Source organism: Mobula birostris, chromosome 3 (assembly GCF_030028105.1).
Source record: "Mobula birostris isolate sMobBir1 chromosome 3, sMobBir1.hap1, whole genome shotgun sequence".
Lineage (NCBI taxonomy): Eukaryota > Metazoa > Chordata > Chondrichthyes > Myliobatiformes > Myliobatidae > Mobula > Mobula birostris.
Window position 1 is genome coordinate 145,206,360 of NC_092372.1, and position 16,054 is coordinate 145,222,413.

Sequence of the window (16,054 nt, forward strand, 5' to 3'; positions counted from 1 at the left end):
GTACTAGAAGAGAGAAAAAAATAATGGAAAATTTACTTTCAATGTTGTTCAGAAACAGGGCTTGATCATTCACATCATAAACCACAAGATTTGGTCATGATTTCACCATTTCTAAACAATAGATCCCTTTTCAAACATAACCATCATGAAGAAGACTGAAGATCAAGTCAGATTTTGCACATTTTGGAGTGACCTTTAACTGTTAAAGATTTAGGATTCACAGAACGGCAAGGCCAGCTCTACCAATTTTCTTTAGATTTCTAGAGTTTGTGTAAGTAGCTACATAGCATTTAAGATATTGCACTGACACATTTCATTTAAAAATATTTAACCTATTCAAAAATCTGATTAAAACTTATAATTGTTGCAGTTATATCATGATGGAAGGACGGTTGTCCTTCAAATACACTGCAAAGTGTGTGAGGAAGTGGGCTGGTTTCTGATTGGCAAGTTGCTCTCATAAACGACCTGCCTATATAAGGCACTTACAGTATGTAATGTCTTACTATGGCAAGCAAAATGTTTTGTAGCACTCTGCATAGTAAACTACTTTTGATTTCAATTGTTTGTTGTCAGTCATACAAGTGATTAATTCAGGATTTTTTTTGTACAGGTGCAAAGGTAGAGTCTCAAAAAAAGTGATGGGGGAAACTAAATATTATCAAGGGGCATAAGAATTTGAGTAGGAGGAGTAGATCCTTTCTTCAGCCCCTCAAACTGGTTCCACTACACAAAATGGTGGATCTCCTACCTCAATGCCGCTTTCCTAAATACTTCTACAAATCTTGATTCTATTATACAAAAATATGGATCTGAGCTTTGAATTAAATTAATGGCTGAGCCTCCACAAACCCCTAAAGTAGAGAATTCTAAAGATTCAGGAGGCAACATGAAGGATAGAATGACCTTTTCCTGCTTTATTTCCTATAGGAGCAGATATTGCAGTGATTTATAATGTTAAAGGGAAGAAATGTTTGCAGGATAGAATGCCAGACCATGTAAAATTCATTCGATGGAATAATGTAAACCTGTTTAGGGAATTGGAAAGGAGAACGTGAACCTACACATACGTTTGAAGTGTCGTGGTATAGAGTCTTTAACATGGCTTGAAATACTTCATTAATAAATGTTTCAATCTGAGGCCTTCTACTGATGCAGTCGAGAGTTATCCCCCAATTAAAATCACTTAAGCCAAATGTTATTAGAAAATTGTTAGTTTTTATTCATGCTCTTTGCTACAACCTTACTTTAAATAAGACAAAATCTATATACTGAAAAAATACAAAACAAAAGCCACACAATGTATTATTTAAAGTAACATTGCATGGCAACTCATAAATACTGTTTAGCACAGTGGCTAGAAATAACAGCAAAACTATGTACAAAATTTCAAACAAGTTTTTAAACAATGCACTTGACAAACAAAATTTCTACATCTGGATGTAGGACACAGACCAATAAAATGTTTTTGATTTACATTTTTTTTTAAGTTCAGCTAATTTCAACCCATTTGGTTCAAAACCTTTATAAAGATCATAATCAGAACAGATTTGCAACAGTGTTTGATAAAAATTAATATCTAGTTTCTCAGGTGAAAAAAATAAGTTAGAAGGGGTTTTAGACACAGTGTTCCCCAGTAACGTTCTCTCTCTCTCTCTCTCATAGAATAGTAGCTCATCATTTTTACCAACTTACAGTGGTAAAATCCAGTATCAGGTGCAACTTTTATTTCTGGACTTGACTGAGTCCCAGGTTCTTGTTTTCTTCATCAGTTCCAGTGTAACACTTCTCAAAATATAGGAGTCATTCACTGAATTTAATACTAAAAGGATCATCTGCTATGCTGAACCTTAGTCCATCACATTCCTGTACCAAAGTACATTTTCTTAAATACTAGCTAAGTTTCCACTGTTTTAAAATACTCTATACGGGAAAAAGCTTCCTAACAGTAGTCTCAGAAAATTGTGCAAACGAGGGGTTTAACCTAAAAGGTGGGGTCAAGATGAGAAACTAAACATTAATTTTAATTCATCGTTGTAATAGCATTTTACTTTGTATATCTGCCAATTCTAAACTTAACAGATAGAAAAGGGAACTTTTCTAACACAAGAGCCCAGTTATGTGAGTTACACATTTGATCATCGAGAACTCTTCACGACATGGAATGTTTCTTAGATACAGCCCAGTATACAACACCATACTGTATTCTTAAACAGCTTAACAGTCTTCAACACCTGAAACTTTATTTTCTTAAATTCTGAAATGTCATACAAAATGCTGATACTTTCAAAACAATGGTTTATGCAATTTTTGACCAAACATTCACTAAAACAAGTGATGTCAGACATCACAGTAATGCTGGTTCTTTAACATTCACCCCCATCCAGGTCTGCCTGGATTAGAATGCACTTCCATTTAAAGAAAGTGGAATGTAATGAGGAAAGGTTAATGTACAAAAAAAAGGAAAGGCAAGAGAGATGCTTACCTAGACTCCCCCTTAGCTTGTTCAGCCACAAATTCATTAAAATCCTATGCGGATATACATTCCAAATTACCTGAGTTTAGACTTCAACTGAAGTACCTGAAGCTAGGCCATTGGGTGGGCACTGTGCAACTGTTGTGGCCATTTTTTTTTACTTTTTTGCATTGTATGTGTTACAAGAATTTATAAACATAAATAACCTGGTTTGTTTGTAAACATAATATTTTTTTTCTCCATTAGACATAATGCAACACAACATCTATTTTTTTTTCTATCTTTTAGACAGGCATTTTTTCTTTAATATATAGAGCTTATTCTTACTGTAGGAGATGGAACGGAATACACGACAACAGTACTAATCCATCCAAATGTACCATGTTATGCATAGTCTGCATTTAAACAACTTTTTTGAAAGCATGTGCTTTGCAAGCAACACTGCTTTTCACAAACATTCCCAAAAAGAGGAATTCTATCCCTGCCAAGAACAGTGTAAGATATGCTAAAATTCTAAGACCTTTGTTCAGAATGCAGGTGATACTCCATGCAGACAATCAGATATATAGACTACCCCTACACAAGGGCAGAGGCCTGCTCCACCTCAGGGGGCAGGGGGCTAGATTATCACAAAGCTCTGAGCAGAGGAGAGTTCTTCAGGTTGAGGCTCATGGAGCTGCTGCTGCTGCTGCTGATGTAACGGCTGCTGTGCCAAGGCCTCAGCGTCCATTGTGCTGGTGTCATCTGACAAAGGTGAAAATGAGACCTGAGATGAAAACTGTTCAGCAATCACAGTGCTGGATGCTAGGCTGGGACCGAAGCCAGAGATTGATGAACTCTTCAGCATCAGGTCAGAGGTGGAAAATAAAGGTCGGCTGACAATACTCACAGGAAAGAAGGCTGTCCCTTTTGGGATGAAGTTCACTTTATTTCTGTCAGGACAGGAGAACAAAGGGACTGAGCTCGGAGGACGAGACCTAGGAGACAGAAAAGTTATTAACGAACTCAAAAGAAAGAACAAAGACTCATTTTAGTGTCCCAGAATCAACCATACTGCAATTTATAATATCCAAGAGGAGAAACAGCATTGGGAATGAAATACTGCAAGGGATTTTGTTCCCGGTTAGGAGGAGACAGATCCGACTGCAGACTGCAAGACCGGGCACTGGTGGCAGCAGTCACTCTGGGCTGGCGACTGGCAGTGGGAACTGCTTTGGGATGGGATCATTACTGCTGTCTTTCTGAGAGGAAAAAGTAGATATGTGACCCCAGGAACATCTTCCATTGAGTCCTGATGCAGGGTTTCAACCAAAGCATCAACATTCCTTGCCCCTCAGCAATTCTAGTAACCTGCTGCAGTGTTTGAGGACTGTGAGCCTCTGCAAATCCCACTGCAGTAGCCTGCCACAATAACAACCATTAGCGGTAGAGTTTGCATGGCCAGAGGCTGACTGAGCACAGTGGAGATCTCAAGCTTCCACTGCTACTGCCAGGAGCCTACAAACACCGCAGTGAAAGTTGAGCATGGACCAATAAATCCTTGGGTCAATTTCTGTGTCCGTGCAGGGGGCCATCACTTCTGCAAATGTTGTTCCCCAAGTTCATCCAAGCTCCTTCATGTTGAACATGGGCATGCTGGCAGGACTCCTAATCCACAATACAAACCCATCAGCCTTCTTCTGTACTCTGATCAATCAGGCATCTCAAATTAGATTAGCTGCTGCTTGCAAGATCCTTGGCTTGGCTGTTGGCCATCTGTGCCTGCAGCCTCACTACTTCTACCACCACCCAGAGCATTAGTAACTGAACAATCCACTACGGTGAGACCAAGTGATGGGGTGCCTTTAGCAACACTGCCTTTTTACTCATCTTTCATCACAGTCAGCTTATATTTCTTGAGTACACAAGAGATTTTAGATGCTGGAAGAACTCAGCGAGTCAAGCAGCATCTGTGGAGGGAAATGGACAGTCAACACTATGGGTTTCACCATTAAGTGACACCACTCCCACCCCTCCATTTTCCTATCATCCACCAAACCCCCACGTAGATCCACCTATCACCTGCCAGCTTGTACTCCATCAGCTCTCTCCACCTCTTTATACTGACCACCTCCTCTCTATCTTTTAGTCCAGTGATATGTCAACTGTCCATTTCTCTCCACAGATGCTGCCTGACCTGCTGAGTTCTACCAGCATCTTGTTCCTCTGCATTTCTTGGGCACCTGGCAGGAGAGCTGCACAAGGGCAAGGTTCTGGTGCAGAGAGGAGGAAGAAGTGGGCACTGGCATCATCCACAGCTTTAACAAGGAATGTAAGATGAACCAAGTTAGGAAGAAGATCACGCAACAGCACACCACCATTTTTGATGGATTCAACCTCATCAGCATCTATGGCCTCAAAAACATGCGGGTAGGCCTGACCCCCTCCACTCAGCTCTGCCACTTCTAATCCAGTGCCAATTTCTCTTGAAACAGAGGGAAACTGTGTCAGTAATGGTCATGAGGTGTTTTGACGTGATTTATCTATCCTAGATGAATGGGGTGCATGAGTTACATGCTGTGACTCTGAGGTTTGCAGCTATGCTAAAAGTGTTGGGACACTCAGAATCTTTTGAATATCACCTACAAGGAAAATCGGTTGAAAGATAACTGATGAGTGCGTGGTGAATTTATTAGTGAGGATAATGTTATTTTTGAGTGCACATACGTGCATCGACATGCAATCATTCAACTTTGTGCAGAACTGCATTCAACTTCTTACAGCATGATTTTAGGCTTTGACCACAACCAAATGATTCACTGCCCTTTCAGCATGAATCTTCAGGTGTTTGAGACTCTTCTAGCAACTTGTCACCTCTGACGTGGTACTTCCACTTGCAGTCAACGCAAGTTAACTGTCCATCGCTATCTTCAATCCAGTTTCTATGGCCATCACCCTTGCATTTCATTGAACTAATGCTCAGTGGCCACTTTGTGAGATACCTCCTGTACCTAATAAAGTGGCCACAGAGTGTGTGTTTGTGGTCTTCTGCTGCTGTAGCCCATCCACTTCAAGGTTCGATATGTTGTGCGTTGAGATATGCTTCTCCCACACACCACGGTGGTAAGGCATGGTTACTTGAGTTATCGTCGCCATCCTGTCAGCTTGAATCAGTCTGGCCATTCTCTTTTGACCTCCCTCTTCATCAAGGCGCTCTCACTTACAGAACTGCACATTTTTTTGTTTTTTGCACCATTCTCTGTAAAGTCTAGAGATTGTAGTGCATAAAAACCCCAAGAGATCACCAGTTTCTGAGATATTCAAAAAACTCCATCTGACACCAACAGCAAGTCACTCAGGGACAAGCTCTCCTCTACAATCACTCTGAGCACTGGTGCCCCACAAGGCTGTGTACTCAGCCCCCTGCTGTACTCACTGTACACCCATGATTGTGTAGCTAAGTTTCCATCAAACTCAATATATAAGTTTGCCGATGACACAATTGTAGGCCGTATCTTGGGTAATGATGAGTTTGAGTACAGAGAGGAAATTAAGATGATGCGAAGACAATAACCTATCCCTCAACGTCAGCAAGACGGAGTAATTGGTTGATGACTTCAGAAGGAGTAGCGGACCGCAAGACCCAATTTACATCGGTGGTGTGCAAGTGGAACAGGTCAAAAGCTTTAAGTTCCTCGGGGTCAATATCACAAATGAGCAGACTTGGTCCAACCAAGCAGAGTTCACTGCCAAGAAGTCCCACCAGCGCCTTTACTTCCTGAGAAAACTAAAGAAATTTGGCCTCTCCCCTAAAACCCTCACTAGTTTTTATAGATGCACCGCAGAAAGCATTCTTCCAGGGTGCATCACAACCTGGTATGGAAGTTGTCCTGTCCAAGACCGAAAGAAGCTGCAGAAGATCGTGAACACGGCGCAGCACATCACACAAACCAATCTTCCGTCCTTGGACTCACTTTACACCACACGCTGTCGGAGCAGTGCTGCCAGGATAATCAAGGCCACGACCCACCCAGCCAACACACTTTTCCCTCCGGGAGAAGGTTCAGGAGCTTGAAGACTCATACGGCCAGATTTGGGTACAGTTTCTTTCCAACTGTGATAAGACTGCTGAACGGATCCTGACCCTGATCTGGGCCTTACCCTCCAAATATCCGGACCTGCCTCTCGGTTTTTTTTGCACTACCTTACTTCCCATTTTTCTATTTTCTATTTATGATTTATAATTTAAATTTTTAATATTTACTAATTTTAACTATTTTTAATATTTTTAATATTTAATATTTGTAATCCAGGGAGCGGGAAGCGCAGAATCAAATATCGCTGTGATGATTGTACGTTTTAGTATCAATTGTTTGGCGACAATAAAGTTTAAAGTATAAAGTATAAAGATGAAATTTCTTTCCCCATTCTGATGTTTAGTCTGAACAACAACAGAACCGCTTGACCATGTCTGCATGCTTTTATGCATTGAGTTGCTGCCACATGATTGGCTGATCAGATATTTGCATTAACAAGCTGCTGTACAGTGTAACTAATAAAATGGTCATTGAATGTATATGCACAATTAATACCATTTCATTTCAATGAATCAACTTGCTTCTGGCAAACTGAATGTTTAAGCAATCTCATTTTATCCAGCTGCACTTCAATATTAGAAAACTTAAAAATGAATTATATTTCTCATGTAGATTTATTCAAACAACGTCACAGTGAAAGAGCTTGCCTCTACTTCCTTTCTATTCATATTCAGAGATGAAAGCTAAAGTAGTAGCACATTTCAAAGACATCACAATCAGAGCTGCTGTTAAAGAGGAATTGAGGTTTCTAAATTATTTCAGTGAATCTGGATAAATTGTACACCTTGCAAAAGACTCAGATACATCATTATAGGATTTGTTTTAATCTTGCATAAGTGCACTTAGCCAATAATAAGTTAGCTCAACAAGAATTGGATCATATACATCAAAATAATTTGAGCACCATAACCAAGGTATGGTCACCTCAGCAATGGTATTATAACAGGAATAATTATGCATAATCTAATAAATCCAGTAAAGGTAAAATAATTATTTTGTTAAATGTATCTTAGACTAAAATTAACCTAGTGGCTTCATATTTTGGGAGTGTATGCATGGTGGTTCACTTCCACTTATCCCTGTTGGATCCCATAGTTTTCCTAAATTTTGATTTTTCCAATTTATTTGAATAATCTACAGATGTCTGAGTGGAATTGCTCAAACTTTATCTACTATCAATCCTCCCACTTTATAATCCCATTTAATTTACTTACCTCCAACATGAATTTGTCAAGTGTTCTTCTGGAAACATACTTGCAGTAGGCATTGTTTATGGAATAACATTTAAAATATTCTGGCACGTAAACTTGCAAAGAGTTTCCTTCAGATAGCACTGGCCAGCAGAAATACTCATGTGGCATTTCAGTCAGTGAAACTGTAAACGGTCATTAATTTGAAAATCTGTTGACTCCATAATAAAGAAGGAGGGAAGACATGCACCGGTCTACAATGGTGGATCAGTGCTCGAGAGGGTCTGCAGATTCTGGGTCCAGCACGTAGATGCAATCACAAGGCAAGTACACCAGCATCTTTACTCTGTTAGGTTATGGAGATTCAGCATGTCAACAAAAACTCCAACAAACTTCTACAGGTGTGCTGTTCAAAGCATCCTTCCTGCTTACACCATGGTCAACCTAATACATCATTGGCAAATCCTTCCCCACTATCAGTAGTACCTACATGAGGCACAGCCTCAAGGTGGCAACAATTATCATTAACGATCCAAACCTTCTAGGCATGTGATTGAATCGGGTCTGCTGTCCATGAAGTTCTGAACTCAGACACAGCTCTTATGCCCGATCCAGTATAGATACAGTGGCATGCAAAAGTTTGGGCACCCCCGGTCAAAATTTTTGTTATTGTGAATAGCTAAGCGAGTAAAAGATGACCTGGATTTCCAAAAGGCATAAAGTTAAAGACGACACATTTCTTTAATATTTTAAGCAGGATTACTTTTCTATTTCCATCTTTTATAGCTTCAAAATAACAAAAAAGGAAAAGGGTCCAAAGCAAAAGTTTGGACATCCTGCATGGTCAGTACTTAGCAACACCCGCTTCGACAAGTATCACAGCTTGTAAATGCTTTCTGTAGCCAGCTAAGAGTCTTTCAATTCTTGTTTGGGGGATTTTCACCCATTCTTCCTTGCAAAAGGCTTCTAGTTGAGATTCTTGGGCTGTCTTACATGCACTGCTCTTTTGAGGTCTATGCACAGGTTTTTGATGATGTTTAGGTCAGGGGACTGTGAGGCCCATGGCAAAACCTTCAGCTTGCGTCTCTTGAGGTAGTCCATTGTGGATTCTGAGATGTGTTTAGGATCATTATCCTGTTGTAGAAGCCATCCTCTTTTCATCTTCAGCTTTTTTTTAAACAGACGGTGTGATGTTTGCTTCTAGAATTTGCTGGTATTTAATTGAATTCATGGACTTCCGGTAACGCTCATGGAGTGAAGTCGCGTTCTTGACTCGCTCCATTACTTCTGAGTTTTTCTTCTTATGATCAGCTATATTTTAATTAACCATTAAGGCATCGACTTTTACAATAATTTGAAACAAATTGGGCTCTTTGATAATCGGATGCGTTTAAGGTCTGCTATGTCTAAGAATGGAAAAAACGGGAAGGACGGCAAACCTCCGGGTAGACCGAAAGGTACCGATTTTCCTCCGACTGAACCACCGGTGACTTTGAAAGCTATATCGGAGCTAATTCAAAGGGAAATTTCAACCTCTATTACGGAGCTGATTCGTGAGGAAATTTCAATTAGTTTCCAGAAAATTGCCGATTCAATCGAGAAGATACAAATATCTATTACGGAACATCAGTCGGCTATATCTGATCTTAAAAAATCCACGCAACAAAGTGAGCTCAAGATGGAGAAGATCGAAGAAACAATTAATGTAATGAAGAAGAAACTCGACTTTCTGACCTTTAAAAACTCTGACTTAGAATCCAGAATGCGACGGTACAATCTTCGAATGATTAGGGTGCGTGAAGCTGTTGAATCTGATAACCCTATGAAGTATTTTTCTCAACTTTTAAAAGATGCATTTCCTACTGTATTTCCTGACCAACCACCGTTATTGGATCGTGTTCACAGAGTTCCATCATACTCGCTTAGGTCAGATAAACCTCGACATGTCATTTTACGTTTTCATTACTTTCAAGACAAGGAGAAACTGTTTCGTTTCGTTCGATCTAAAGGTTACATTTCTGGATCTTAAGTTCGGATTCGTGGAGGATTTCAGTAAACCAATCCGGGATCAACGGGTTCGTTACAGATCTGTGATGTCGGAACTCTACAGGATGGATTTAAAACCAGCGCCGCTTTACCCTGCACGTCTAAGGATTCGTACGCCTGACGGAGCCCTCCGTTTTTTTTGAATCTCCATTGGATGCCCAGAGTTATCGGGATCAATTTTCACCTTCAACATCTTAATCGTAATTTTTAACTATCTCCGTTGATCGGAGGTTGTGAATTTGTCAGTCTTAATTTTTTTTTGTCCTATATGGGCAGAAAAGTTTATTTTTGATTATTTAATATGGTTGCTAAACTTTCTTTTTAACTGCGTCATTCCTTTCTTTTTCCCAGGGGATTCTGGGTGGTTATTCCCTCACCGTCATTTTACGTATTTCCTTTGTGGCCTTAAATTTTGTAGTTTTTTAAATCTACTTTGTTTTGTAGGTTTTCATAACTAGTTTATGTTAATAATCTCATTTTTTTTTGTTTTGTTTACTTATAGGGTCTGGAGTTTGTTGCGGTTTTTTTATATTTTCTGGCTTTTACTCTGTTATATTATGTGTTTGTTTTAATTGAGTTACCTTTTTTTATTCTCTTACTGTTTTATAATTAGCTGATCTTTTTTTATATTTACACTGTTTTTAGGGAGCGTATAGCGGAAGTCATGGGGATAGTTTTAGTGCTTGCTTCTTTCGGGCTGGTCTGCGTTAGATTTAGCCTTGGGGTCATGGGGTGGGGGGTGGTGGGAGGGCTTCACGTTTTAGTTTCTTTCTTCTTGGGCTATGTACATTATTGAAGTATTGGTTGCGTTCTTCTTCCCGGTATCTCTTATTTGTTCTGTTCCCTTTCCGGGTTCGTGGGTCGAGCCTATCGTCAATCCTCCTTGATGCGGGTTGACTTTAGGGTTTATGGAGTCTATTATGAATTTTGTCTCCTGGAATACTAATGGTCTTAATCATCCTATTAAAAGGAAAAAAGTTTTTAAAGTGTTCCGGAGACTTAAAGCACAAATTTTATTTTTACAAGAGACCCATGTGCGGAGGAGGGACAGGCTACATTTTTTTAAATTCTGGAAGGGTCATCAGTTTCATTCGAACTCCAATGCTAAGATTCGAGGCGTCTCTACTTTTATAGACTCCTCAGTTACTTTTATACAACATGATATTATTTCTGATCCGAATGGTAGATTTCTATTGGTTATTGGTCTACTATTTAATAAAAAGGTAGTTTTGGTTAATGTTTATGCTCCTAATATGGACTGTCCGGAATTTTATAAATCATTATTCAATCAGTTCCCGAATTTGAATGAGTTTTCATTGATCTGGGGCGGAGATCTTAATACCTGTTTATTTCCAGCTTTGGACCGTTCGGCTCCTCTACGGACCTTACCTAATAAATTTGCAACTTTGATTAATTCATTCCTCTCTGATTCTGGGTCGACGGACATTTGGCGTTTTTTGCATCCTCAGGAAAAAGATTTTTCTTTTTTTTCACATGTTCACCATTCCTATTCAAGAATTGATTATTTCTTTATTGATTCTCGTCTTACTTCTTCAGTGATTAAATGTGATTATGACTCTATAACCATTTCGGATCATGCTCCACTTAAGCTTTCTATTAAAATTCAGGCCAATACACAAAATAATAGACAATGGCGTTTTAATTCGCTGTTGCTTCAGGACTCGGACTTTGTTAACTTTATGAATGAACAGATTGATCTTTTTTTTACAATTAACTATACAGAGGATATTTCTGTGAACATTCTTTGGGATACTTTTAAAGCTTATATTCGTGGTCAGATTATCTCGTATTCTGCTGCTTTGAGGAAGAAGCTGAAGCAGGAGTTGGTAATCGTGGACAAGATTAAGGAAATTGATAAGAAATATGTTATAGCACCTTCTGAGGAGTTATATAAACAAAGAACTGAACTTCAAATGGAACACAGTTTATTACTTTCGTCCTCGATTGTAAATCAATTAAAGAAAACAAGAAGTGAATTTTATGTACACAGTGACAAAATTGGCAAACTGTTGGCCAATCAACTGAAGTCTAATTATGCTAAATCTCAAATTAATCAGATTTATAACCAAAATGACCGACTGATACTTGATCATGTGGGGATTAATCAAACTTTCTGTGATTTTTATTCTTCCTTATATCAATCAGAGTCTCCTCGAGATTCTAAATATATGAATGATTTTTTAGATAATCTAGACTTCCCTGAGATTTCACAGGATATGTCTTCTATGTTAGATACTTCCATTACCACGGATGAGATTAAGAATGTTATTTTCTCTATGAATTTGGGGAAAGCTCCTGGCCCTGATGGGTTTACCGTAGAATTTTATAAATGTTTCGCACCTTCATTAATCCCTTGGCTCTGTAGGGTTTTTGAGGCTTCATTAAAACTTGGTAAACTTCCTGAATCTTTCAATAGAGCGTCAATCTCTCTAATATTAAAGAAGGATAAAGATCCTGCTCAATGTGCATCTTATAGACCAATATCTTTATTAAATGTTGATTCTAAAGTTTTTTCTAAGTTATTAGCAAATAGATTAGAAAAAGTACTTCCTTTTATTATTTCGGAAGACCAAACGGGTTTTATTAAAGGTTGTTACTCTTTTTATAATATTCGCACGCTGTTAAATATTGTTTATACTCCCTCACAAAATGTTCCTGAGTGTGTTATCTCTTTAGATGCTGAGAAAGCTTTTGATAGAGTAGAATGGCCTTATTTATTTAAGGTGCTTGAAATGCTTAATTTTAGTTCGAAATTTATATCCTGGATTAAATTGTTATATCATTCTCCTGTGGCCTCGGTCCGTACTAACTCTCTAAGCTCACCTTTTTTCCCTCTTTTTCGAGGTACTCGACAAGGGTGTCCTCTTAGTTCTTTATTATTTGATATTGCATTAGAACCTCTTGCAATTGCCATTCGAGAATCTCCAAATATTACTGGGATAACTCGGGGCTTAAAGTCCCATAAAATATCACTCTATGCTGATGACTTACTTTTATATATTTCTAATCCCCAAAAATCCATCCCTGCTGTTTTAGAGCTATTAGCACAATTTGGTCTTTTTTCAGGTTATAAATTAAATCTTAGTAAGAGTGAACTTTTCCCGATTAATAAACAACTTCCCTTATATCATAACTTTCCATTTAAATTGATTAATAATTATTTTTCATATCTTGGGATTAAAATTACTTGTAAATACAAAGATTTATTTAAGATTAACTTTTTACCCTTAATTGACTATATTATTCAACTTTCATCTAAATGGTTTCCTTTATATTTAACTTTGATTGATCGTATTAATGCAGTTAAGATGGTTTTTTTTGCCAAAATTTTTATATATATTTCAGGCATTACCAATTTTTGTTCCAAAATCTTTTTTTGATAAAGTTGACTCCAAAATTTCTTCATTTATTTGGCAAAATAAAAACCCGAGACTGGGTAAAATACATTTACAGAAAGCTAAGAGAGATGGAGGCTTAGCATTACCTAACTTTAGATTTTATTATTGGGCAATTAATATTTGACATATGAAATTTTGGTTACTTGACCAGGATATACTATCCATTCCTAAATGGGTAGCATTGGAATTACAATCTGTTCAGGGCTATACACTTGGCTCTATTTTAGGTTCCTCTCTTCCTTTTGATTTGAAACGCCTTAAACAGGTGTCTAACCCAATAGTTAAATATACCTTACGTATTTGGTTTCAATTCAGAAAATTTTTTGATCTTAACCAATTTGGGCTAGCAATTCCTATTTTAGGTAACATTTTTTCCTCCCTCTTTTACGGATCTTGCTTTTCAAATTTGGAAGACTAAGGGTATTTCACGGTTTTTGGATTTATTTTTAGATGGTTCCCTTATGTCTTTTGAACAATTATCTAATAAATATAATTTATCAAGAATACATTTTTTTAGATATCTACAAGTTAGAAATTTCCTAAGTACTATACTTTCTTCCTTTCCAATGCTTCCTCCTACATACATTTTAGATACTATAATTAACCTTAATCCATGTCAGAAAGGTGCATCGGCTATTATTTATAATATTATGAAACTTAGGAAAGCTCCATTTGATAAGATTAGGTCAGATTGGGAACAAGAATTGGGATCTATTATTTCCGTGGATGACTGGGGGCAAATTTTACAATTAGTCAATACTTCCTCTATCTGTGCTAAACATTCCCTAATTCAATTTAAAGTTGTTCATAGAGCACATATGTCCAAAGATAAATTAGCTCGTTTTTATTCTCATATTAATCCTTTCTGTGATAGATGTCCGGGGCAGATAGCCTCTCTAACTCATATGTTTTGGCCTTGTCCTACTCTGGAAACTTTTTGGAGAGACATTTTTAATATTATCTCCAAGGTATTGAATATAGATATCTCTCCTCACCCTATTACAGCTATCTTTGGACTACCTAAAATTTCCAGTAATCTTTCTCCTTCAGCCCGTAGAATGATTGCATTTCTTACTTTAATGGCGAAAAGATGTATCTTACGACATTGGAAAGAGCTTAATGCTCCAACTACCTTTTTTTGGTTTTCTCAGACGATATTATGCTTGAATTTGGAGAAAATTAGAAGCAATCTTTATGACTCCTCATTTAAATTTGAACAGACCTGGAGATCTTTTATTCAATATTTTCATTTAATGTAATATATACCCTTCTTGTTTTTTTTACTGTTTTTAATGGAGGTCGGGATTGAGGACGTGATTTTAAGTTTTTTAACTCTGTTTGGTTTCAAGTTAGCCCATTGCTTTGCTTTTAGTTAGTTGCACGGTGGTTTTTTTGGGGGGGAGGGGTTTTCCTTTTCTCTATTGATATATATATATAAAAATTAGTATACTATTATGTTACCTTGGTACATTATGTTTAAATTACATTGTTTGTATCATTTTTTTTGTATTAATATCTCCTGTAATTTTATTATATTCTAACAGTGTATTAGTGCCTATATGGCTTACCTTTTTGTATACTTATTCAATAAAAAGATTTAAAAAGAAAAAGAAAAGAAAGAATTCATTCTTCCCTCTACCAGTGAAATGTTCCCCGTGCCACTGACTGCAACACAAGCCAAAGCATGATCGATCCACCCCTGTGCTTAACAGTTGGAGAAGTGTTCTTTTCATGAAATTCTGCATCTTTTTTCTCCAAACATACAAAAGCGTGTTGCAGCCAGTGGCACGGTGAACATTTCACTGGTAGAGGGAAGAAAGAATTCAATTAAATACCAGCAAATTCTGGAAGCAAACATCACACCGTCTGTGAAAAAAAAAAGCTGAAGCTGAAAAGAGGATGGCTTCTACAACAGGATAATGATCCTAAACACACCTTGAATTCCACAATGGACTACCTCAAGAGGTGCAAGCTGAAGGTTTTGCCATGGCCCTCACAGTCCCCCAACCTAAACATCATCGAAAATCTGTGGATAGACCTCAAAAGAGCAGTGCGTGCAAGACAGCCCAAGAATCTCACAGAACTAGAAGCCCTTGGCAAGGAAGAATGGGCAAAAATCCCCCAAACAAGAATTGAAAGACTCTTAACTGGCTACTGAAAGCGTTTACAAACTGTGATACTTGTCAAAGGGGGTGGTACTAAGTACTGACAAAGCAGGGTGCCCAAACATTTGCTTCGGGCCCTTTTCCTTTTTTGTTATTTTGAAACTGTAAAAGATGGAAATAAAAAAAGTAATCTTGCTTAAAATATTAAAGAAATGTGTCATCTTTAACTTCATGTCTTTTGGAAATCAGGTCACCTTTTACTCGCTTAGCTATTCACAGTAACAGAAATTTTGACCAGGGCTGCCCAAACTTTTGCATGCCACTGTAGCTAGGGGGTACCCTCATTAAAGGGAGTTTATTCTATAACCACCTACTCTTCAAAGGCTAGATTTCTTCCCAGTTTATCCTCCACAGCAAGTTTAACCACTATTTGGGTCTTTCCCCCTCCCCCCCACCAAAGAGGGGAAACTTCCAGGTAATGAAGTAGGTTAAACGCAGTTCATTTATTTTTAGTGATACATGTTTAAATTTAGATAAGCTTCTTAAAACATGTTTAAAACTCAGAGGAATTCTATCTTATAAAAGATTTCCAAATTACGAATAATTTATAAAGCACAAAGGATTTCCAGAACAATTCTGATAAGCTGAAAAGACTTATCAGTGGGTTATAAACAAACGAGTCGTCTGTCGTAGAAATTGAAGGCGGAGGAATGCATTGTGGTCACCCTGTGTTCCTGTCATT

The 16,054-nt window shown here is 37.8% G+C and overlaps 1 protein-coding gene across 2 annotated transcripts in view; it reads right to left on the minus strand.

Moving 5' to 3' along the window:
- Positions 1 to 1,217: 1,217 nt before the first annotated feature.
- Positions 1,218 to 16,054, minus strand: part of glcci1a (glucocorticoid induced 1a) — a 238,014-nt gene continuing 223,177 nt past the window's right edge. For both annotated transcript variants that reach the window (XM_072253399.1, XM_072253398.1), the window contains one exon: positions 1,218 to 3,453. In XM_072253399.1, coding sequence (XP_072109500.1) covers positions 3,096 to 3,453 — 358 coding nt within the window. In that variant the 3' untranslated portion in view covers positions 1,218 to 3,095. The remainder of the gene's footprint in view (positions 3,454 to 16,054) is intronic.